This window comes from Hesperophylax consimilis, chromosome 4 (assembly GCF_061612785.1).
Source record: "Hesperophylax consimilis isolate HC1 chromosome 4, BYU_Hcon_1.0, whole genome shotgun sequence".
NCBI classification, from domain to species: domain Eukaryota; kingdom Metazoa; phylum Arthropoda; class Insecta; order Trichoptera; family Limnephilidae; genus Hesperophylax; species Hesperophylax consimilis.
The window spans coordinates 40,765,270-40,790,396 of record NC_142839.1 but is presented as its reverse complement, the minus strand read 5'-3'; the positions used below and the strand labels follow the sequence as shown (position 1 = coordinate 40,790,396).

The following is a 25,127-nucleotide window of genomic DNA, read 5'->3' as shown; positions in this document are numbered from 1 at the left end:
AAAAAAACTTCTCAGTTCTTTTGCTTTATATCTCGACTAAAACTCGACTTTCCAAATATTAATTAATTAGTAATTAGTCGTTTAAATATGGCGCTGTTTAGAGATTAAATTAACTCAGCGGCGCTTCATTAATTAATTAATTTACCATTTCTGAGAGATGATTTTGAATTGCGCCCTTAGGGAAAATATTTTTAGAAAACAGCACCATATCATCAACATTAAGTATTCCATTGCACTCCTAATTAATCTTGGAGTAATTGGTTTTGAAAGGTAAAAGGAAAGAAAAAGGAAAAAAAGAAGGTTAATTAGATGTAGTCAAAACCTACACTCACCGATAGCCAATTCAGGTTCAAGCTTTCAATTCTGAAGGTTGTGTATCTTCTTTTGGGCGAATGTTCTGAAAAGATCTTTTCATTCAGGAATACATAAATGGTGCAAAAATAAAGAAAACCTGATTGATTTATCAAATGTAATCATAAAATATGTACCTTAATATGAATTAATGATTATCATATTATAATAACAATACTTTTAAAAGGATATTAAAAAAAATAATATAATATACAAATAATTATTTGTGGAAAATTATAAAGTGGCAACTTAATAGGTCAAATAATATTTATTTCGGAATACATGCAATGCAATAATAATTATTACTAGTTAAAGATTAGTATGGTCCAATGTGCGGGAAGACGGAGGTTTCAGAGCTTCAGTCGTTTGATGACGTCCATGCGAAAGTCACTCCTGAAAATAAAAATAAAACATATTACAAAAGTGACAGCATTGGCTGTGACAAGCGTGATAACATCCACATGACCTGGTTTGATAAAAAACAAAAAAATTATGTGATTTTATTTGTGAATAATACGTATTATATATAAATAAATAAATATATAAATTCATAGGAATATTATTATAAAACAGAAGTGTAAAACACGTATAAAATATGGTTGGTTAAAATGTATTATTATTTATTATTATTAAGGTGATTTATTTATTTTATATCTACATCAGTAAGGTTAACACAAAATTTTTTATCCACCTCTCTCACTAGAGACATCTTGTGCAGAGACATTCTAATTTACAAATATTTTATTTTAACAATTTTTAATTAATTAATTAATTAATCAATTTTGATAATTTCGACAGGTTCATTTTTTTGAAGAATTTGATAAAAATATATTTAATAGATTTACGTAACTCAGTTTGGAATTAGTATTTGGTGACAATAATAAAGAACTAATTAGAGAACTTTAAATATAGATTTGTGTGAGTTGACTACTTATTGCACGACTTTTGCCGATGATCCAATGTTTAGCCAACATTTCAAATTTGTTTATGTCTTTTTGATCGTCTTGCTTTGTCAGGTAGATTATTACATATTTTAGTCGGAGTGTATTTCAAATTTTTATTCCAAATGTTGTATTTGTAAAATTTATTTAATTTAAAGCGAATATTTTGTGTATTTAAGTCAAATTTACTTGTTGTGTTTCAATGGGGTGAGTTAAAATGATTTTTGAGTAAATTTGTTGTTGAATACATCTACAGTGCTTGTTATTATGGTGATTTAATGATTCATTTTTGAGCCTGTGAACTTGTTTATGTATAAACTATTTTTTATATAATTATTAATGACAATATTAGCGATTTTTAAACGAAAATTTAAAACAGAAAAAAGATACGGTCACATTTAGGACTTGAAACCAGAACCTTGGTATTGACAGGGCGACACTCTCGCAAGGAAATTTTTCATTTATGAATCGCTAATATTGTCAGCAATAATTAAATATTACAATTTGAGGTTTTACTCATTAAGTTTATAAAATAAATATATATATTTAGTTTAAATTAAAATAATAATATTCAGCGGAATAATTAATTGAGATGTTGATTGAGATTGTTCAAAATTATGAAAGTTAATGCGGTCGAATTAGCTTAGTGCTCAGATCACTAACCCGGCAAGTCACAGGTCCTGAGTTCAATTTTCAGATGCGACCGAATCTTTTATGTATTTCCTGTTTCACATTTTTAATTTAAGAGTGGCTAAAATTGTCTTCAATGATTAAATAATAATATATTTTTTAAATAAATAAACTTAAAAATTTTCGAAATAATAGTTTTTCGTTTCCCATCGATAGATTTGTTGTGTACCTAGCCACAACTTAATGCAAACAAAATTTGCACTGAATTCGTACGACAGTAAATTTATTTAGTTCAAAAGATTTCAAAATTAAGAATTATTCTGTTTATTGTTTAGTAGACAATACCAGAAGCCAAAATTTATATTTGACAGATTTTGTAATTGTAATTCTGAGCTGAAACGCTGGTCGCATAAACTTGGCATCATATGATATAAATATCACTGTAAGAGATGTAAATAATGATGAACCAGAAATAGCTTGGAATACGTTGTAAGCGTATATACGTCAGCTGATCTGACGAATATACGTCAGGTCGGCACCAAGAGCCTGATAAATTCATCGTAAAAACAAATCAAATAAAAATAAAACCAAGTATAAACGGTTTTCTCGGTGAGAAAAATTGTGGTTAATTTCAGTGGGGGCGTTTGCAGATACTTCATTTTCGGTAACAGGCAAATTAAAAAGAAGAAGAAGAATTTGCTACCTTCATACGGAGCATATAGAAGATGTCTGCGGAAATCGAAAACTCTGAAAGGCCCTGAGGGTTGAACCAATAAATAAATTTGTCAAATTTTCTCTGCTATTAGTCTGTTGCTAGGTGTGTCAAAGGCGCACTTGATGCGATATTTTATTGATAATTATTTTCTCTGCTATTAGTCTGTTGCTAGGTGTGTCAAAGGCGCACTTGATGCGATATTTTATTGATAATTATTTTCTCTGCTATTAGTCTGTTGCTAGGTGTGTCAAAGGCGCACTTGATGCGATATTTTATTGATAATTATTTTCTCTGCTATTAGTCTGTTGCTAGGTGTGTCAAAGGCGCACTTGATGCGATATTTTATTGATAATTATTTTCTCTGCTATTAGTCTGTTGCTAGGTGTGTCAAAGGCGCACTTGATGCGATATTTTATTGATAATTATTTTCTCTGCTATTAGTCTGTTGCTAGGTGTGTCAAAGGCGCACTTGATGCGATATTTTATTGATAATTATTTTTTTAACACACATTTTTTCATGCATAGCATTTGAAAGGCATTCTCAAATAATGCTCAGCCCCTCAGGCCTCTGGCATATTGACAAGAACATTTCTTATATTGATTATTTCTATAGACGCTGTCAGAAGGGTGGAGAATTCGGAGTGTATTTCCTTATTATTATTTTTTTTGAAAATGCGGTCGGAACCTTCAGTTTCATAAAGGTGCACGTTTTAATTATTCTGTAGTTAACTTCTAGGTTTGAATATAAGTTTATTGTTTTCTCTTTTTAATGCAGCTTAGATCATATTTTTCACAATGACAGTAAGGCCAGGCACAACGATTTCTACGAGATCATAGGATAGGAGCTGTTTCGAAAATCGACCAAATCGAACAGCTAATGTTAACTCTACAAGTAATAGATGTTCTTTCCCTAAACGGGAAAAATAGCCTTAAAGGTTAAATAACTTTAAAAATAAGTAAGTACCTAACTAGGTAGGTAGTGAAATATTATTAAATGACTTATCACTTAATCTGAGCTAAGCTAACGGTTTTCAGATAAGACCATTTATTCTTCAAGCCGGCAATGAATAATATATGTGTGCAAAATTATTTGTAATATTTAAGGAATTATTTATTCTACTTAACCACAATCTAAGCTTTAAAAAAAGATTAATTTTTAAAAGCTGGAAAATACTCTTATGTAATTTAACTGCCCTTCGCATTTTTTGTGAGTACCGCGCAAGAGTTCCGACTGCTCCCAATCATCTGGACCCAGTGAGACTATGGCAGCCCCAATTGAGGTATGTTGTGTGGCTTAGGGTATTTGGGAGGGGAATGAAATGGAGTAGAGGGAAGTACCTTCCTATTCAGATCAGATAACCAAACACGGCTAAAGCTGTTTCAAGCAACGTTTCTATTCTGAATGGTGGTCATTCACTGGGTCGATACTGACAATATCTAACCACTGTGGAACGTGCCACAAATAAACTATAACATAAATTAATCGAATAAAATTTACAAGCGGACAGGATGCGGTTGAACCCGCGACCTACGGATTCGTAGCCAAGGATCGTAACTACTCAACTAAGGAGGACGCCAATCGAGGCCTTTGTATCCAGTGTATAGATAGATTTGTCGCCCATATACGGCACAACATTTGCCATTAACATCAGTATGAATAGCACAAGAACATAGAGCAAAAAAATAAAAATTAAAAAGTAAAATGTAAATGTACAAATTAAATTGAAATAATAAAAAAAGTTACATTGTGATCAATAAAATCAGCATGTACAATAAACTGTAGAAAAGTACCGCCCGCCCCTGTGTCTGCCATATAATATATTCAGATTGTGTCACGGTCTATGATGGATGCCTGGCCTACCCGGTACAGCTACTGCCTACAGCCTACTGCCTACTGCATACCATCTCACGTTCGGGCATATGTCCCGGACAGATTCGTTTAATTTCGGAAACGCGAACAGGAAAAGTGGATTCAAATTCATTTTCATGGCGAAATACCTCGTCATGTTTCTATGTACATAATATTATACACTGCAGTTTGAAGAGGAAATTGCAACGATTAACATTAAAAAATAGTTTAAACATGTGCTTTAATTCTTTCAATGGCTTTAAAAATCTTACACTGAAAAGAATAGATTTACTCTTCAAAAAATGCGCTGTATCGTGGGGTTACTGCCAAAATGTGTAACTTACAAAAACATGTTTTGGAGTAAACTCAATTAAAAATAATTTTAATGTAAAAAAAAATCATAAGTGTTGTTTTATAAACATTTAAAATGTAAGTGCTTTTACAATGTTTAATGATAGTGCCCATTTATGTAAGTGCTTTTAAAATGTTTAATGATTATTTATAAAGAAGTTAAAAGAGTTTATTAAAAAATCTGTAGTTAAAAACCTACTTTATGACACAAGAGACCCAAACTTATTCCAGGCATAGATTATAATACAAAAACATTAAAATCATCGCACAAAAAACAAAAAAAATAGTTATTAACTTTTTGCCAGTAACCCCATGATCTTATTGTGTTGATATGGTTTAAATCGGTTTTACATTTTCGATTTCATATTATATTAATATAATTATTTTAAAGTCTTCTATAATTTATTTATTTATTTATTTATTTATTAGATACAAATAATTACACACATATTAAGGAAGCTTTGGCTGTCCAACTAGGAAATTTTCCCGTTTTAGGACAGCCAAATTGCCTGGTTTAGTTAACATTTGTACACGCTGCTGTTATGAATTATATTTCCATACTTTAAATTAATAGTTACGCTAGTAATATAGTCTATATACATATATATTTATCAAAGTAATCAAAATAAAAACTTTTTCAGACATATTTGCACACCCGAATATATATATATTTTTTTTTATGAAAACACCTAATAAATTTTATCAAGGTACATGTAATAATATGCAATTAAGGAACACTGTATCAGGGTACATGATAACATATTGGATTAATTCAATTTATAGTTACAATATAAGAAAAATATTAGGTGGGTTTCTTCATTTGATCGCTGTTACTGTGCTGTGTATTAATTTACATAATCAAGGTACATATAATATAATATACATAATCAAGAAAAATATAATCAAGGTACATGAAAACATATTGTATAAACATTATCAATCACCATAATTATCAATCGCATTGTATAAATCAGATGCATGGTAGGATTTTTTTATTTAACTGCCAATAACAATGAATAAATGTGAGTACAGAACATTTTTGTTTATCTGTTGGTCATCATAAGTTCGCTTTCGACTCTTCCTAAGTCTAGAAGCCAATAATAAACTAATTTACGCAGAATGCTTATGCTTTTCGATTTCCATAAATCGGGTAAGAGGTTGAATAATTTTGGACCAAGGTAATAGAATTGTCTTTGGGCAAAGGATGTCATAGTAGTAGGTGGAACAACTGGATTCCTCCTTGAATGTCTAGTGTCGTGATAATGATCAATGGAAGGGTAGTGGTGACGTTGTTTTTGAGTGTGTAATATAATTTTTTTTATGTATAGTTGCCTTACATCAAGAACTCGTATATCTTCGAATAATACATCACTGGGGTACCTAAATGGTTTTTTTAGGATGACCCTTAATAGTGATTTCTGTGCTTTTGCTAAGGGATCCAGTATTGTTTTGGTACATCCGCCCCATCCCAAAGATTCATATTCAAGTAATGAGTTACACAGAGCATAATATAAACATTTCAGATCTTTTATGCAGAGAATATTTCTAATGCCCAGGAAAAGATGAGTAAGTTTTCTGACTTTTGTGGAAATTGAGTCTATATGTAGGTCCCATCTCAGAAATATGTCTATCATAATTCCTAGATATTTTATACTATCTACGCATTCTAGGGTGTTACAATTACAAGTAGTTGGGTTATTGCAGTGGTGTATAATAATGTTTTGTGTTTCTTTCGGTTGTCCCGCTTGAGTTGCACTGAAGCGGATGAATTTTGTTTTCTCCGTGTTGAGTGTGAGTAGATTATTATCAAGCCATTGTTTAACACTGTTTATACCAGCTTCTGCTTTACTGTGAACTTCATTCCAGTTTTTAACTTCAAATAACAAGACCGTATCATCTGCAAAGGTAATAATGTGGTCGGCAAGGGAACTGTTACATAGCTCATTAATATATATATTAAACAAAATTGGCCCTAGAGTACTTCCCTGAGGTACACCAAATTTAATATTTGCTGAATCGCTTAGAGTATCATTAATGTTCACTCTTTGGCTTCTGTTTTCTAAATAACTAACCATCCACTTTAATAGTTGACCCTGTATTCCAACGCACTGTAGTTTTTTCAACAGAATTTTATGTGATAAAGTGTCGAACGCTTTGGCTAGATCCAGGAATAGTGCAGTGCATTTAATTCCTCCATCGATATTATTAGAGATGATTTTTGTCAGGTTAGCGATAGCGTTTTCTGTGCTTAAACCTGGTCGGAAGCCGTATTGTCTATTAGAAAGAATGTTATTATCTTCCAGATATGTGCTAAGGCGATTTTTTACAATTTTTTCAATAATTTTCGAGACCGAATTTAGTAAAGAAACTGGCCGGTAATTATGTACATGCGATTTGTCACCATTTTTGTGAAGCAATATAACTACTGAATGTTTTAAATGATTGGGGAATATTCCTGATTTAAAGCTTAGATTCGAAATGAACGCGATCGGTATTGCGATTGAGGATTTAATAAGTTTTAACAGATTTGATGAGACTTTATCAGGACCACAAGCATTTGATGACTTAAGATCGTCAATTATTTTCATGACTTCGTTTGTCGTTGTTTGTATATTGTCTATTTTATGACCGAAATTAGAGGTAGTAAACTTAGCGAGATCAATTTCAGTAGTATTAAGTTTATCAAGAATTTTTTTCGCAAGAGTGACTCCCACTGAAGTGAAATAATTATTGGCAAAATTTGCCATAATTTTTGGGTCCGAACAGTTTATATTATTAATGTACAACGATTTAATTTCGGAAGATTTATTAATTTTTGTTTTAGATATATTACGAAAAGCTTCCCACAGACGTTTTGGCGTACAGTTATTTTCGTAAATATTTTTTTTATAATAATTTTCTTTGGTCGATTTAATTAAATGTTTACATAAATTCCTATACTTTTTATAATGAGCTTGTACTAAAATATTTTCAGGTTATCTTTTCGCCTTTTCGTGTAATTGATTCCTTCTGTGAATAGATTTGACAAGGCCAGGGGAGATCCAAGGTGTGAGTTTTACTTGATTATTTGTTATGTGTATGTGACTAGTGTGTTTAGATATATATGAATGTAATTTTGTGATAAATTCATTCATTGCTGAGTCAGTATCAATTTGGTCTAGAACGTTTTGCCAGTTTTCTGATCGCAAGTCTTCGACCAAGTTATTGTAATTTGTTCGAGGGACATATTTAATTTTAGCATCAGTGAGAGGTTTGTTTTTAAGACAGAGAGCTGTGGTGTAGTGGTCTGAAATTGTAGTGTGAAAAACAAATCAGTCGATTAGGTTAACATTTTTAACATTGATATGGTCTAGGCAAGATTTACTCATGCCCTGTTCTCGAGTAGGGCTGTTAATTGTCTGAATGAATCCATTTTCAGTAAGCAGGCATAAATAATCGTTATGTTGACGGTGGTATTCGGGAATAGTATTAATATTGAGATCGCCTATGATGATTTGACGTTCTATTTTTTTTGAAGTATTGATGATTGCTTGAAATGAGCTCAAAAAAGTGTCGATGTTTTGGAAAGCGGGTGATCTGTAGATTGCAAAGATACATAAGTTGTTGTTCAAAACAATTTTCAGACAGTTTGCTTGTGATAATAAAATTTCATCTACTTGTGCTTGTATTCCGTCTCTGATGTAAACAACGATTCCACTTGATTTATTTAAACTTATGTTAGTGTGATATTCAGAGTAATTGTGTATAATTTTGGAGGTGTATTCTTTATTTATCCAACATTCCGACAAAATTATAACATCGAATGAGTTATTAAATTGATCAAGAAATAATAAAAAATCATCGATTTTTGAAATGCTTCTGATATTCTGATGTATGATTTTTAGACTATATGAGCCCCAATTGTATTTGTTTAGATTATTTACATCATAAATAACATTTGTGTTATAATTTATATCGGAATCATTATAATTATCATATGGTAAACGAAACATATTTAGTATATTTTAGATAAGTGTAGTATTGCGTAACATAGTTACTATATTTTAGATTAACGTGGTGCTGTGATAAACTTTCGCATAATATAAGTTTTAATACAATATCTAATTTAGTTTTATTGACACCTAAAATAACTATGAAGCTGGTGATAATACAAGTTCCTAGCAGGTAGTGGAAAGCAATAGACATGATGAAGCGGGAACAACGACTAAATATAATAGTAAACAAGCGAGACGAAATATACCTCGAGAGCGAAATTGGTACAATTTTATCACAGTGCTGACAATTTTGATTCATCGGAAATGAGAATAGCATTTGTTCCCGCCTCTTTTCTAATATATATGTTCCCTCCTTTAACCCACGCGAATCGAAACATACGTTCCTTGGCATATTGGCGTGTCTTAAACCAGAGCTGCTTTGATCGAAAGGTCAGTTGTTCGGAAACGTAGATAGGCGAGCGAGGACCGGCAATTCCAATGTTCAATGTGTTAAGTTTGTCTTCGGTATTTTGTTGATTTTTATTGTAATTTTTCACATCCGCTAGCAGCTGATCTCTAGCTAGATTCGTCTTTAATTTGATAACTATTTCTCTCGGATGATTCTGTTTATTATTTTTTTTAGCTGACCGATAGATAGAGTCGATATCTTTAGTTTGAATCTAGGATTTTGTAGTCTGGCAGATGTTGAACATTACGTCTTGTAAATTCTCCCCGTTGATTTCAGGAATGCCTCTTATTTCGGCATTATTTGCTTTGAGGGCACGCTCCTGAAATTCTAGACCATTCTCCAGGACCGTAATTCTGGCTTCCAAAACGGCGTTCTTCTTCGTGAACTCATCATTCCGTTGCTCCATGTTACGAAATCTGGCAAGAAAGTCCTCATACTGCGCACTTATGAATTGGATATTTTCTAGAATTTTATTATTTTGGTCCAAAATATCATTTGTTTTTTTTTCCAAATTAGTCGTTTTATAAATGACTAACTCTTGCAGTTCTTCTAGATTAGTTGATGGTTGGTAGGTGGGCGTTGAAGCTTTGTTGGTCACTTTTTTTTATGGTTCCAATGTTGCGGTATCACTGGTGGTCTCCGTTAAAATAGTAGCACTTGAGGCGGCTGAACGAGTATCCTTTTTGCACTGCTTGCACTTCTGTTGGGCACGCCTTTCTTGAGTAAATCGACGGTATGTATTCTCATTTATGCCTCCACAGGCTAAATGATAGGTGCCTTTACACGTCACACACACAAATATTGAATCGTCTGAAAGGACGGCTTCTGGACATACTCTGCAGTGCATCTTGAATAATATATTTACTTCCCGCCTTATAACGACACTACGATGATAATCGAATTAGGTATATTGGTTGAACTTTATAAATTATAAAATAAAAATAAAATCGCTTTTATTTTATTATTCTGGATTTGGTAAGATTCGATCCTAGGATCATCAAATGTCTGCACCAAATTCAGGTGACGCCTTAGACCTTAGACCACTGAACCAACCAAGGCTTGCGGCAAAGCGTGGTTTTAACGGCTTATAATATAACCGAGCACCTGTAAATTAAATAATTTACTGTTCTTTTCAATATTATCAGTTCACTTTTGTAATTTTATTATTTTTAAACACTATCACGGGATCAATAATTATGAACACTTTGATAATTAATTATATATCACCAACAGATTGAAATTCAAATTAAACTGGGAGATGATATGACAAATTCACTGTAAAATGACGCTGATCTGTCACCTCACTTCAATATTTGTTCTTTTTTAATCACTTAATTGAAGAATATTTCTTTGTTAATTAGATGTGACACTATAATCATCTGTGGTAAACACGGATAAAACTTATACTTTGTTTTATAAGCGTTTTAAACTTTATATTTTAATTGTTTTTTTTCGGAGCGATTGATTTGCGTGTACGTTAGTTAGTAGGTAGATTGTTGATTCTGATAATACATCCTGGGTTCGATTCACAGTTGCGACCGATACCTTTTTTTATGTTCTGTGTCTTGTTTCGTTTCGATTTATTAGTGTTCTCTATTAGCATCTTCTTTAATTTAACATTCAATAGTTATTCCAATAAAATTAAATATAATAATAATTTATTCTTACTTTTCTGCCATATTTTAACATTTACCTACATCTATTTCAATCAAAAAGAAATATATTAATTTGCACCCCATCGTGCCTAAATACCGATAACGTTACGGTTTAGGCTCCAATAGGTTGCCTCCGATAATGTTTTAATTATTGGAATACGAATGAAAATGAAATAAACGACACAAAGCGTTTCTTTGGCGCTAAAACTTTACTCGATTTTCAAATTGAACGTTATTAAATTTTACGTCCATTCGGCTGGGCCAATATTTTATTTATCAATCGTCAGCCATTTTCTCCGCGGCCCTTTCATATTTAAAGGAAAAAAATAATTATTATTATTGCTAGGTCGTCAATATTCGTAAAATAGAAATTCAATAAACCTGAAATATTATATTCAATTTATACCGATTGGGGAAGGCGTCTGCTGACGTAGAAATATTGTTATTTTAAATACATAATAATTGGATAACTTAAATGGTAACCGGATAAATCATCACAATGATAATCATCACATTTTTAAAAAGTTATATAAATTGATGAAACAAACACTTTATTAACTGTTATGTAGGTTAGATCAGGTTAGGTTAAAAAAAATCATCTTTTCTAATGACTTTATATCACTTTTTAAAAGTGTGTTGAATTATCACTTATCATTTTTGAAAAATCACCTCAAGAGTGGTGAAAAATTTATTACGAATTCATGTTTTCTATCTTATTTTATTATTTATAAACAGATTCAGAAAACATACCTACCTGGCTAACCACTTTCGACAAACACTATTTTATTAAAATGCTTACGAGTTTCCACGCAGAGGACACTATAGTAAAAACAACGAACATTGAATTTGTATTTGCTATTTTACTCTCTATTACTATTGATATTACATTTATTAGAACATATTCCATATTAACTTTTTCTATTTTACTATCCATTACTATTGATATTACTTTTATTAGAACATATTGTATTTTAACGTTTGATATTTTACTCTCCATAACTATTGATATTACATTTATTAGAACATATTACATATCAACGTTTGCTATTTCACTCTCCATTACTATTGATATTACATTTATAACAAATATTTCATACGTTAACATTTGCTATTTTGATCTCCATTACTATTGACATAACATTTATTAGAAAATATTGCATATGTTAACATTTGCTATTTTAATCTCCATTACTATTGATATTACATTTATTAGAAGATTATTGGCAAAAGTAGTAATTTCATAATAATTCACATCTTTCGTTAACCAAAAATTCAAGACTAAAGAAGCTATGGAATGTCACGACTCACGATCACGTTTCAAGATCACGTTTTAAAGCTTTATACATATACTTCGTGCTTTTTAGATATTATGATTTGTTTTATTCGTCGTACCTATATCGGTATTTAATGAGTCTAAGATAATTTGTGGCCTATGAGTTTACAATCAATTTTCGGAGTATGAGAAATGTCATGATTTAGACCTGCGTTACACGTGACTTTATTGGAACTAGTTCCGCGGAGGAATTGCCTTTAGCATCTTTATTTAAAACACCTTAGTCCACTATTATTTACTTAAACTTCACTTTTGTTTTGTTTTACATGTACGCATTTATCTGAAAAAACGGATGACATTACAGTAATTAATACACGAAATAAATGTCGATTCTATCCGATCGGCAGTTGGCGACGTTGTTAGCGCGGTTGACTCCAGTCCCTGGGATGGAAGGTACAATCCTCAGGAAAATCAAAAATCAATTAATGTAATTTTTTTTTTTACGTTTTAAAAGACGTTTTTAAATGGGAATGACGGCCTCCGTGGTCGAGAGGTAAGGTCGCGAGTTCAAATCCCGGTGTGCGCAAAATAAATTTATTTAACGAATTTGTGTTATTTCACAATTCATTAATTTTAAATAATATAGTATATTTGCGGCACATTCCACGGCACGAGTATGAGATTCTCTCAGTATCGCCCTGGTTTAAGACTACCATTCATAATTGAAACGTACCTTGAAATGGCTTTAGGCGTGTTAGGTGACCAGATCTGAATAGCCAGGTATTCCCCCAAACTCTTCTTCCCCTCCCCACTATCTTTAGCCTCGCAAAATACCCCAATTGGATATGCCACAGTCGCACTGGCTCCAGACGGTTGAGAGCAGTTGGGACTATTGTGCGGTATTCACATAAAAAATTATAACAATTAAAAAAAGATGTATTATAGTAAAAAAAGCTTTATTTTTAACTTATTCATATAAATACGCCTTCCTTCTCTTCATAATATCAAATGATGGCGTAGAAAACCGCTAAAGAGTGAAAGTCGGAAACATTTGAATAATAATAATGATGAAACGCTCTGTTTTAAGAAATGAGAAAATGTGTTTAGTGAATTAAATATTATTAATAACCAAAACCTTTTTACTAACAGCCACCTCTTTAATTCATACTCTCATTAATCCCTAATTAGCTAAACCTTCCCTCTAATCATCTCCCTCCACTTCTATGTAATTTTGTTCACCAAGCAATTAAATATCTAGGTGTCATTATAGACTCAAAGCTGAACTTTGCTTTTGCTTTGAAAAATGCTGACTATACAATTTAAAAAATTACAAAAAATATATTTTCTTGGCAGAATCAGAAATAAGTAAATAAAGAAACGTGTCAGAAAATATACAATACATTGCACCTCACTACAATTAATGTTCAAGTATTCTTTTTATCTGCAATGAAGAGAAAATGAAGAAAAATCAAAATAAAGCAATAAGTGAAATGTTAGACATGTTGACATGAGACGAGCTAAATTTTATGAAAGCAAATTATATATATATGAATTAATTTATTTTTACACAAAAGATAAACATAGGGATGATGTCTAAGGAAATGAAAGGAAAAATTAATTATAATCACGAGATACACGGACATGGGACGAGAAATGCAAAGCAAATTAGATTGCCAACAAGGAAGAAGTCAAGAACTCAGAAATCTTTGATGTACCAGGCCATCCAACTTTATCCCGAATGAAATTATTGAGATTAAAAATATGATTGATTTGAAAAAGGAATTGAGAATTATTAAATAAATAAATATCTGCAGTTGTATATCATTTAATTTTTAGTATACTTTGTATCCTGATGCAGGAAACATTGGTTCTAAATTATATATTTATTTCTTCATGTTCTCCATAAAGCGGTTATACACATAGACATATGAATATTAGTAGACCTGCCCTAAGTGATTAAAAGCGTATTATCCCCACTCCCCATACCGGTTCCATTGGAGCCGGCTGTGCTCGCGTATGGCCTCAAGTGAAATTTGAAAACGTGACGTCATCATTCTTGTGCGAACTATGGTCGAGGCATCATCGGTTCATTTTACGAAATAACACGGTAAAATGTTGACTTGTACTATGAAAACTTGTAAAAATAGATGTGAAAAAGAGAATAAACCCAATTGTCGTATTACATTCCATATATAAGCATTATTTTACTTTATTTTAAGCATATTCACATCGTATAATATGAATCAGTTGTTACTATCACATCGAGAAACGTCTGGACGCGAAACACAAAGCTGGTTGGTTGCTGGGAAGTAAATTATGAACATTTATAAAAGTGTCTTAACTAAATACTTAAACGAAATATTCGACTCTGAAAATAGAACCGAATTTTTTTGCCGAATTTGGACTTCGCAAATTTGTTCATAACGTGGCGAGTAATTTGCGCTCCCATGTAAAAATGTCTATTCATTCAAAAGCAGATTTTACTTTTAAGAAGTAAATGGTGATATTATAATGCGAGATGCCTATTTACTGTCAGATTGATTTATTGACGAATCACAGTCAGCTTCACTCCCTTCGTTCTTCAACAGTTGATATTACCCCTCGCCATTATCTTCTCGTCTATTAATTCCTATGTCTGTGGTTATACACCAATACATTATAGAGATAGGCAGTGGACAAATGAATCCTATAATTTCTATACCCGCTATATCCGATTTTTTGACAAAATGATCTGAGTATGACATCTTGTTCACATTTTTGCGAGCAACAAGAGGAGCCTAAAATTGAGTTTCAAAACCCTCCTTATCATGACCAAAAACCATGTTAAAACTGCGAGTGAGAAACCAAATCCGCTATATCATACAGAAAGTCACTATCAAAACCCGCTATATCGGATTCAACGAATCACAAGCAGTTATTTTGCCAAAATACAATATGGCCGCCGCTCTGACGCCACGCTCGTGTGTCAAAATGATCTACGCGTGAGTTTCTAAACCCGCCATGTCGCCTCAGTTGACTTTCAAAATCACGAAGTGAGTATCAAAATCCGCTATATCCATTTTATTTATCGAAATTACTTAATTATTGCTAGACATATATAGAAAAATAAATGCTTTTCGAAATTTTATTACTCCAATTCATTATATAAAAAATTTTAATGCATTTACTTATGTACGCTAGAGATGTGACAGTTTTTTGCGGTTTTCTCCAAATCAATGAAAGTTGATATAGCGGGTATAGAAATTACACGACTCAAATACAAAAGATTATTTAGGCATTGAGGCAGTTTAGTTATGTATAGTAAATGTGTACTGTATTAATATATACTTTTTACTATTTATATGTAAAAGTCCCTAAAAAGGGCGTTAATAATAAAGTAATAAATACATATATAATCTCTTGGAACTTATTTTTTACGACATATGATTTTATGTGTCGAGAGATTTAAGTGGAAGCTACAAGCCAAAAATGTGTATATTCTTGGTATACCTTATATTATAGGTAGAAGGCATTAAAATCGCTTGACAAACGGAGTCTAGAAATTATTTTATTTTATATTTTTCTGTCACATATAATATAATACTGTAATTTTTAATAGTTGTTTCCTTTATGCGTTCATACATTTCTAATGAAAAAAAAATTTCTGTAGTTTACATTTATATTTTTTATTGAGGAATTTATTTTTTATTTGTATTCTACTCAAGCGAAATAATAGGAAAACCTTCAATTTATCTAAAGCATATTTTTTGGTATTCATAATGTACACCAATTCGTTATAAAGATTAATCAAAATAGTGATATGGCATTAAGCTTCGCCTCAAATGAATAGTTTCATCCAAAAAATGCATTGGATTTAATTGTAAAAAAGCATTAAAACAAGCCAGGCTTTAGATTCTTCTAGGCGAGCAAACACCCGCATTTCATAATGTTAAACGAATATGGAGACGCCCAGAACACGGCTGTTTCAATGTAATTAAGGATTATATTCCGCGTTCCTATGAATGTAATATCAGTGTGCAGCAAAGCCGTGAGACTCGTAAAGAAGTTGCAAAAAAGCCTTCGTTTCTGGGAGCCTTTTTTAGGACGCTAAAAAGAAACTATATCATTTTCCAGCATTTCTCGGAAACATCAAAAGAATGAAAAATGTTTTGAAATTTTTATATATGAATTACTGGAAGCCGTAGACCGTAACTACAAATATAATTACACAGAAAACTAAATATGGATAAAAAATCACATCAAAATATTTAAATTATTATTATTTTTAATTAATTTTGTTTAATTCACTATATAATATTCACGATATAAAGTTTATTAAAATGATAATTGAATATATGTACAATATTTGAAGAAGACATTATTTTGTAATATAGTTTTATCTAAATAATTGTAAAAAATATTTGAAACACATTTATCCTCCGTAAATAATTAAAAGGTAGAGAAAACATTTCACTAAAAATGAGAGATTTGAATTATGGCGTACATATTTATATTTCCGCTTCGCAAGTATTTTTCAGGGGAAAGAGGATTTATTGGGTTGGCGCGGGCTAAATGGGTGGGGCGGGTTGAAGTTACGGGCAAATGTATATTTCTCGCACTGGGAATAGCTCGATTAAATGGATTCCTTCCCCAGAAATGCAGTTAAAGGGAAACCCTCAGAACGTATATTCAATATGCACATATCACTTTCAATAACTTATCTCTCGGATATTTTTTTATGTCAAATGACGGTGGAAAATAATGGTAAAATATCCAGTAAGAAATAGCGCAGACGGAAAAAATAGATGAACTTGTTGGATAGAATAATGGAGCGACGGGGTGTAAAGACGAAGATGGAAATACGCAGATGGAGCAACTAAAATTAAAATGCAGCGGAGGAGGAAAGGGAGAAATTGAAATGTTTTCTTAAAAAAAGAGATTGAAAAAAAATAGACAGACTGACGGAAATTAATACGAAACGAGTATAAAAACAATGTGAATAGAATATTTCAAGGGCAACGTGAGAAGCGACAATGGCAGAAAAACTTTGATCGGAAAATGGAAATGCAACGAAGGGGGAGACTTAAAGTAAAATTCTACCTAGAGGGAAGAGCAGAAAATGTGGCAAGACGCACATAGCTGATTTATAGAAATCCTGTTAAAAACGTGATAGCAATCCATTTCTTGATTAAATATTAGTCGAACAAGAAAAGTGAATGCAAATTCATTTTTATAGCAAAATACACAAGTCATGTACGTAGTTCGTATGCAGTTTGAATAGGAAATTGCTAGTGATGATAACTCAACCACTGAATAAGTGGGATGCAACGAAGGCTAAAAAAAGATAGAAATTATAATATTTACCGACACGGAATTGCAGAAATTAAGCGTGGAGGTCGTGGAAATATAACTGAGGTGTCAGAACGAAGAAAATAGAAATACGGAGACGGAATAACGACGCTGAAGTTACGGAAATGGAGCGACGAGAGATGGCGGAAAACATAGATGGAAAATTAAATTCAGATGCAATAGAGGTGGAAAGATGGTAACATAAAAAATACCGCAAAAACGACGGAGGTGTACCGATGTGGATAGAAATTCAGAAACCCACTTATGCGCATGGAAATTCGTTCGAAAATAGGGTAACTAGGTATCAATTTTAAAGGCGGGAATGGGTACCGCCGCCCCGGAAACCATGTATTGTATAACCAACACCCCTGCCATAGGTAACCCCAAGTGGTTCGCCACGTTTAGCGACTTACCAGGGGTGCCCGGGTCATGGGGTAAGGTTTGTCTAAGACTACTGTGTGGCGGGTTGGATCGGGAGTGACTGGTTGAGGGAGATCTTTTAACCTCTCCAGCCAGATTCTCTCGACCCATCGCCATGCAACGCAGTGGTAGGGATGGATCCATACGTCCTTCACTTCTGGACACACTGACCCCAGATTCCTACTCACCCTCATACCTTTTTCCTTTCCAAAACTTTCTCTCCTTTCTTTTCTTAAAAAGACCCTCCACACAGCAACCCCAAGGATGACGTAAGCACTGAGGGATTTTTTTTCCTCAGAGCCTCCCGTATGAAGCTAATGAAGGCAAAATGATAAATGTGCAAAGGAGGGCAGTCCGTCTGATTGAAAATCCATTGTTAACAGACCGATAGCCATATCTAATGCACGGACGCAATTTGGGCATGCTGAGTCTGTTCTACGGGTATTTTAATGGAGCCTGCTCTAAGGAGCTAGCAGCTTTATCCTCGGTGCACCGGTGCGCGAAACTCGGCGCACACGAGCGGAACACCCGTTCACAGTTGATGTTGGCTTATCCCCTATCTCAACCCGCCTCACAACGCTGCTCAACCGGGTAGCGACACAGCTCCTCTGCCTTTAAAATGTACAGACTGGGGCGCTCTTGTGCTATTTGCACGTAATTCATGCTGGAACGCTATACAACTGTCTATGTACAGAGTAACTAAATATACAACCTAATATGTAGGGGGAAGTCAATTTTAAATCAAAAAAATATACACACAAACGAACAAAATATGTGATAATTACACGCTTACGCGATTAATTTCGTATAAATGACAATAAACCAACAAATGATATTACGCGAAACAAGTATTTCCAAAATGTGGACATTCCTATACGATAACGTTGAAAACAATTAATATTCAATACTGTTGGAACTCATAACTTAAACATTATCAATTTCAGCAGTCGGCAACTCTGCGAACTATTGATTCTACGGTCGGTCGGGCACTACCGGCCTCGGGGAAGGGACTCATGGCTACGAGGACCGACACAAACTTTGCTGGGAATTCGAAACAATGAAAATGAATCAAGATTAATGTACGAACATAGAGTTTTGGGTTAATCGGATTACTCTAAAAATGTGTTCCGCCTTCCGATGGTTCGTAATTTCATTTTGTATGGAAAGTGGGAATATTTAATACACCAGCAATTTGATCGAGTCGAGTTAATAAGACTAAAAGCTTCGGTAGGTTAAAAATAAATGTTTAAATAAGAATGTTTACAAAATCTAAGGTTTTGTACTTCATTGCGGAGTTTCAGGACCTAAAGCTTTGAATGGACTGCAGCATGCTTTAAGAATGATCACAGACTCGGCAGAATTTAAAGCCAAACTTAAAACTCGCCTTTTTAGACACTCATATCCATAAGTCAGAAAACTTTCACAGTCCGCGACATTGTAAATAACTAAATATGTTTGTTATCTGTTTTTAAATAGTAAGTATGTTTTTCTAAATCCGTGGGTAAATAATAAAATTTGATAGAACTTAAAAATTGAGGTGTTTTTTAACAAAAAAGGGTTATATAAATTATCCAACTGTTATTATTAGATGAAAAGACAAAACATGTAAAAAACAAGTTACTCAAATTTATTTTCTGTTCATAAAAAAGTTACCAAATAAATTCGGAAACTAATGTGCTTAATATAATATAAAGCAAATATTCCAATTCACATCACACAAAATGGTTCAAAAGATGACCGGATAAATAATCACAATGATAATAATCACATCTTTAAAAAATTATAAAAAGTAATGGAAAGTGATGAAACAAAAACTTTATTAACTGGGTTAAGTAGGTTAGGTTAGGTTAGATTTAAAAAAAAATTCATCGTTTCTAATGACTTTATATCACTTTTTAAAAGTTTGTTGAATTGCCACTGTGTTAAGTTATCATGGAACCGGTTTAAAAATATGTTGTAAAATGATCATTTTTATTTGGGAACGTTTGAATTCAACACCATCAAGAAAATGAAAGAAAAAAAATGGATCTACTTGAATTCTGGGAAAACATCTCTTGTTTTGATACCGACATGATTCCGCCGAAATAATAATAAATATTACTAAACATTATAATTTTGGATGTGCATGGGTGCGTGATTTGAAATTGTATTCCTGAATTAATGCGTAAAATTATTCTAAGTCACTGAAAAATGGGAAACGCATAAATCAGACAAGCGATAAAGTAGGTGCCAAAATTATTTTAATAATATTCTGTATTTGAAATGTTTATTTGTTTTTTTAGATTAATTAATAGAGTGAAGATACGTTACTGAGAGAACGCGCGTGATTTCACTGAACTATGTCCAGTGGACATACTTTAGCAACCCATTCATATTCTTTGAATGAATCTTTTTCATAAGCGGTGCTACATTTTTGATTCATTTTTAATTTTTGATTTACAACATTTTTTGTATTTTTATAATGTCATTGACAGATGAAGTAATTTTTACAAGTTTACTAACATTCGAAAAGTACTAGTCTTCTTTTTAAATGCAATGATCCTGAGGCTTAATTTTTTAAATACTTTCAGATTCACAAATCCTTCAGTAAGGAAATCCATTAATTGTTTATTATGAAGTTTCGTATTCTAATTTAAATAACGGTATATTTAAATTTTTTTAAATGTTGACTTCAAAGTTTATATTCTCCAAAGCCCGCCAAAACGTTCGAAATCTGACGGGGTACGCGTGACGTCATACAAACCTCGGTTCGGAGGGTTAACAGTAAGGTCAATTGCATTCGGGTCGGTATGAAAACAAAAAACCAAATTTAAATATTTAGGAATATTTTCAAAAACACGAATTCTTTTGAAATAGTTAATGCAAACTGCAGTAGTTCCCCGGGTGCGAATATACGCAGCGCAAGTGTACGAATTATCAATGAACGCTGCCGGCCAACCCGTGAGGTAGCGGTTGTAATGATGTCAGAACCCGCTGACCTATCACAGGGCGTTTGAGCGTCTCACAACTTAAACCGTTTTTAAATAAAGATTTATCAATTTTACGTATAGTTATATAAAAGTTCTTATAAAAATCATATAAAAAAATAGTTGTTAAGTGAAGAGCAGTTAAGTGGCTTCATAACCTTATTATTTTGTAATATGAAGAGAAGTAATTTGTGGCGAGGGCAATGTTTTAAATCCTCTCCTCAACAGGAAGGGAAAAATTGAAGAAATAGAAGAGTAAATAAGCTTTTCCCTCGGCACGAGGGTCGCTTCGAACTCGGCAGCTTTCACTAGAATGTCTACTCAAGTGATTATGATGTCAAGGTAAAACTAAAGAAAAACGACGTGAAAACTGTCCGGAAGAAGAGAAATATCACAGAAACATTGCACCAAGACGTTAACCGACCAATAAGAGGTAAAATGGAGAAAGGAGGTCATATTAGAGACGCCATTCCATTTATCACCATAATATAAAGAGAAACGTTGAGTGTGGTAAAAATATAGAAATTGGCATAAAAACTGCAACACACTACAACGTTTTGAGCGTACCGAAGTCCCATTTTAACTCGACCGTTTTGCATTTCATCTGTCTATAAATTTGTTTGTAGGTTCGTTTATGTTTCAAAGTGGTGGCCGTTTTAATTATTCAATTAAAAAATCGAACGCGATATCTTCATTCTTATTTTGACTTTCTCATTCGAATTTTTTAAATATGTTTGAAAAAAAAATTTTCGTTGAGACGGGGACGTTTCTTTGGTATATAATTATAATGTGTATAATTCTATTATTATTTTTTTATAAACTAATGTTTAAGACAATGCCTTTCTCATATAAAATAAAGTTGGTTGTTTCAGGTGAAAAAATGTAGCAAGCAGTAATTGTTGAATGAAACACTAGTATATATTGAATTATTACTAGTATATATGGATAAGAGATAAGCCGCCATAGCTCAGTCGTCAGAGCTGTCGACCGGAAATCGAAAGGACACGGGTTCAAGTCCCGTTGGCGTCATGTATTTTTTATCAGGAGATTTTTCAATGTGCATGAGTGTTTCAGGCTAATAATTATTGCTTGTAAAATAATTGTAATATTCTATGTTTGATATTTTAAAAAAATGTTACTTAAAGTGGATAGATATTTAAACACCTACTCACAAATCTAACGACTAAAGTTATTAAATAAGAGAAATTTAGAAACATTTTTTTTGGATGCAAGGTTTACTGTTCACAAAACCACTAAACTAGCTAACTAATTAATCATCACGCCGTTTCTCCGCAAGGGTAGACAGAGAGGACGGACTAATCGTGCCACATCTTCCTCTACCATTCATATTTGCATCATATATTCTCATTACATTCCTTTCTTCGTTCATCTGAGCAGACCATCCGAGAGTCCCTTTCTTAATCTTACTCTTTACGCTTGCATCGGCCTAAACTACTAGTTACTGTAAAGCAATACAACAATGTATAAAGCGACAAATATAAATATTAAGTAGATAAATTATGATAATTAGTTAAGTAAAATATAGCAGAGGGGTAACAATGCGTATTAGAAGTTCGCCTGTGTACACTTTGTGGAAACTACACTACATTTTATGATATAAATAATGACTATACGATAAATTAAACCACCTTATAGGGACCGGAAGATTTATGTAACGTTATGTTGCGTAAGGTCTACGGTAGATCACGGCAAACAACCCCTTACACAAACCTTGCGGAGTGTAATAAATAAATTATTATTAAATATAAGAATACAATGAAACTGTTTATTTGTATAGAGTACCAATTCAAAGCTAACTACTTTTGGTCACAAGCGTCCCTTTATCAAGGCCAGGATCAATCAAATGAGAGTAAATACGGTTATAATGTTGTAATTTAACCAATGTACGAACAATATAATTTAAAAATCTAAATACCGGGTAACATAACAGTAACATTGTGGTATTTAGTAGTGAATGGTGAAAGAAGTTGAAGGCACCCGAAAAAACATAAGGAATAACGAAGCATTTCGGGGGATCCACTAGTTTATTTATATATTCTACGCGTATATGGGCTTTTAGAAACATTTGAAATAAATAACAGTTTAGTGCAACAGTAATGAACAAATAACAGTTTGCTATTAGTAATGCATTTTTTTTTATTTTTAACTTTCGATTTTATGTCCGGGTTAAATCTTCCCCATAGGAAAAACTAAACCCTTCCACACACTTTTCCACAAATGATCATCTAGTCCAGGGGTCTCCAAACTACGGCCCGCGGGCCGTATACGGCCCGCCAGTGTCTTCCATCCGGCCCGCGACATCTTATGGCCAGTGTCATCAAGGACTCGCGACAGCTAATGGCTGAGACCTTGCACAGAAGGGGCGAAAACTCCGCGAATATTTTCGTGCGAATAAATAAATATGCTCGTTGGCGAGGTACTTGGCACCAATACATTGCGTCCACAAGTATCGCGCGAATATATTAAGAGGATTTTTTTGAAAAATCTTTATTTGATTCGCAATGATATCAAGGTCTGAGAAACGAGTATCAAAAATTATCTTCAAAGCTACGTTATCTAAAGCTATATTTTCATCCCTGAAAATTCTATTGTCTACCCCCCCCCCCCCCCCCCTCCCTAGGACAGAAAATATGGGTATTTTCTTATTTTTTCATAAACACATTTTTGAGACAGATTTTTGAATAATAAATAATAGTATTATGCTTAGCTTAGTTATTAACATTATTGAGGTATTTTAGTATTGCCTTCTTATTTATTTATTTATTAATTTACGGACAATATGTCCATTAAAACCATAATATTGACACGAATAAGAAAAAAAAGATGACAGTGAATGGAGAGTACATGAATGTGAAGGGCAAAGACAATGTAAAATAGAAAATGTTCATATAGAAAATAACTACAAGTCATAGCATCAATAACGATTAAGTTGTGAAAAATTACACATTACGTATCGCTTTTTGAAAGTCATTTAGACTTACACCAAAAAATTCAATGCTCTGACTTGAGTTTATAAGTCTCGACATTCTAGACAAAGAAAAATGGTACCCATAGTTAGTTGAGTGGTGATTGAGGAACAACAATTCATTATTTCGGAGTCTACGGGATGGGGTGTTGAATTGAATGAGTTGTAGCAGTTCAGGTGAGTCGGTAATACTGTTGATTATTTTAAATATGCAAATTAGATCGGAGTCTTTTCTACGTTTTTCTAATGAAGATAGGTTTAAAGTCTGTTCAATTTCCTCATATGAGTAATCGCCTCTTTCAAGTCCTAACCTCCAAACAATTCGCCGTAGGAAGCGATGTTGGACAGATTCGATGTGATTAATGTGGACAGCATAGAAAGGAGACCAAATGACACTGGCATATTCAAGGTGAGGACGAACCAACGAACAATATAGAGTTTTAAGTGTTCTTATATGTTTAAAGTCTGAGGTAATTCTATGAATGAACCCGAGTAGCTTCAGTGATTTATTTACGAGGTTATTTATATGATTTCGAAAAGAGAGATTGCAATCAAGAGTGACCCCAAGGTCCTTGATGGATGTGACAGTTGATAGACAAGCACCATTTAGTTTATACTCAAACTGAATAGGTTTATTGGCTCTGTAAAAGGACAAAACTTTACATTTATCAACATTGAGTTCTAAGCAGTTTAGTTTGCACCAATCGTTAAATGAATCAATATCAAGTTGAAATAGTAAACAGTCATGAAAGGATTTAATTATCTTAAAGATCTTATTATCATCAGCAAAAAGCCAGAAGCGTGTGTGCGAAAAAACTTTAGTTAAGTCGTTAATAAAAAGGTTAAAAAGAAGCGGTGCCAAATGGGCTCCTTGGGGAACACCGGAAGTTACATCAATGTTAAAGGATTCAAAGTTATTTATTTTAACTCTTTGTTTTCTGTCACTCAAGTAAGATTGAAAAAATGATAATATAGGGTTTCTAATACCTATGGCATAAAGTTTGGCCATGAGTATTGAGTGATTTACTTTGTCAAAGGCTTTAGAGAAGTCGGTGTAAAGGACATCAGCCTGAGAGTTGTCTTCTAAAGCTTTAACAATGATGTTTGTAAAAGACAGTAAATTAGTTGTTGTAGATTTCGCTGATCTAAATCCATGCTGTTCCTCAATCAGAACATTTTTGAAAATAGGAGTGATTTTCTTTGTAATTATTGATTCAAA

At 32.8% G+C, this 25,127-nt stretch overlaps 1 protein-coding gene across 1 annotated transcript in view; it reads right to left on the bottom strand.

Moving 5' to 3' along the window:
• Positions 1-493: 493 nt before the first annotated feature.
• Cog4 (conserved oligomeric Golgi complex subunit 4) overlaps positions 494-25,127 on the bottom strand; it is a 111,021-nt gene continuing 86,387 nt past the window's right edge. Inside the window, exon 14 of the mRNA XM_089631481.1 lies at positions 494-744. Within this exon, the coding sequence (XP_089487607.1) occupies positions 702-744 (43 nt within the window). The 3' untranslated portion in view covers positions 494-701. The remainder of the gene's footprint in view (positions 745-25,127) is intronic.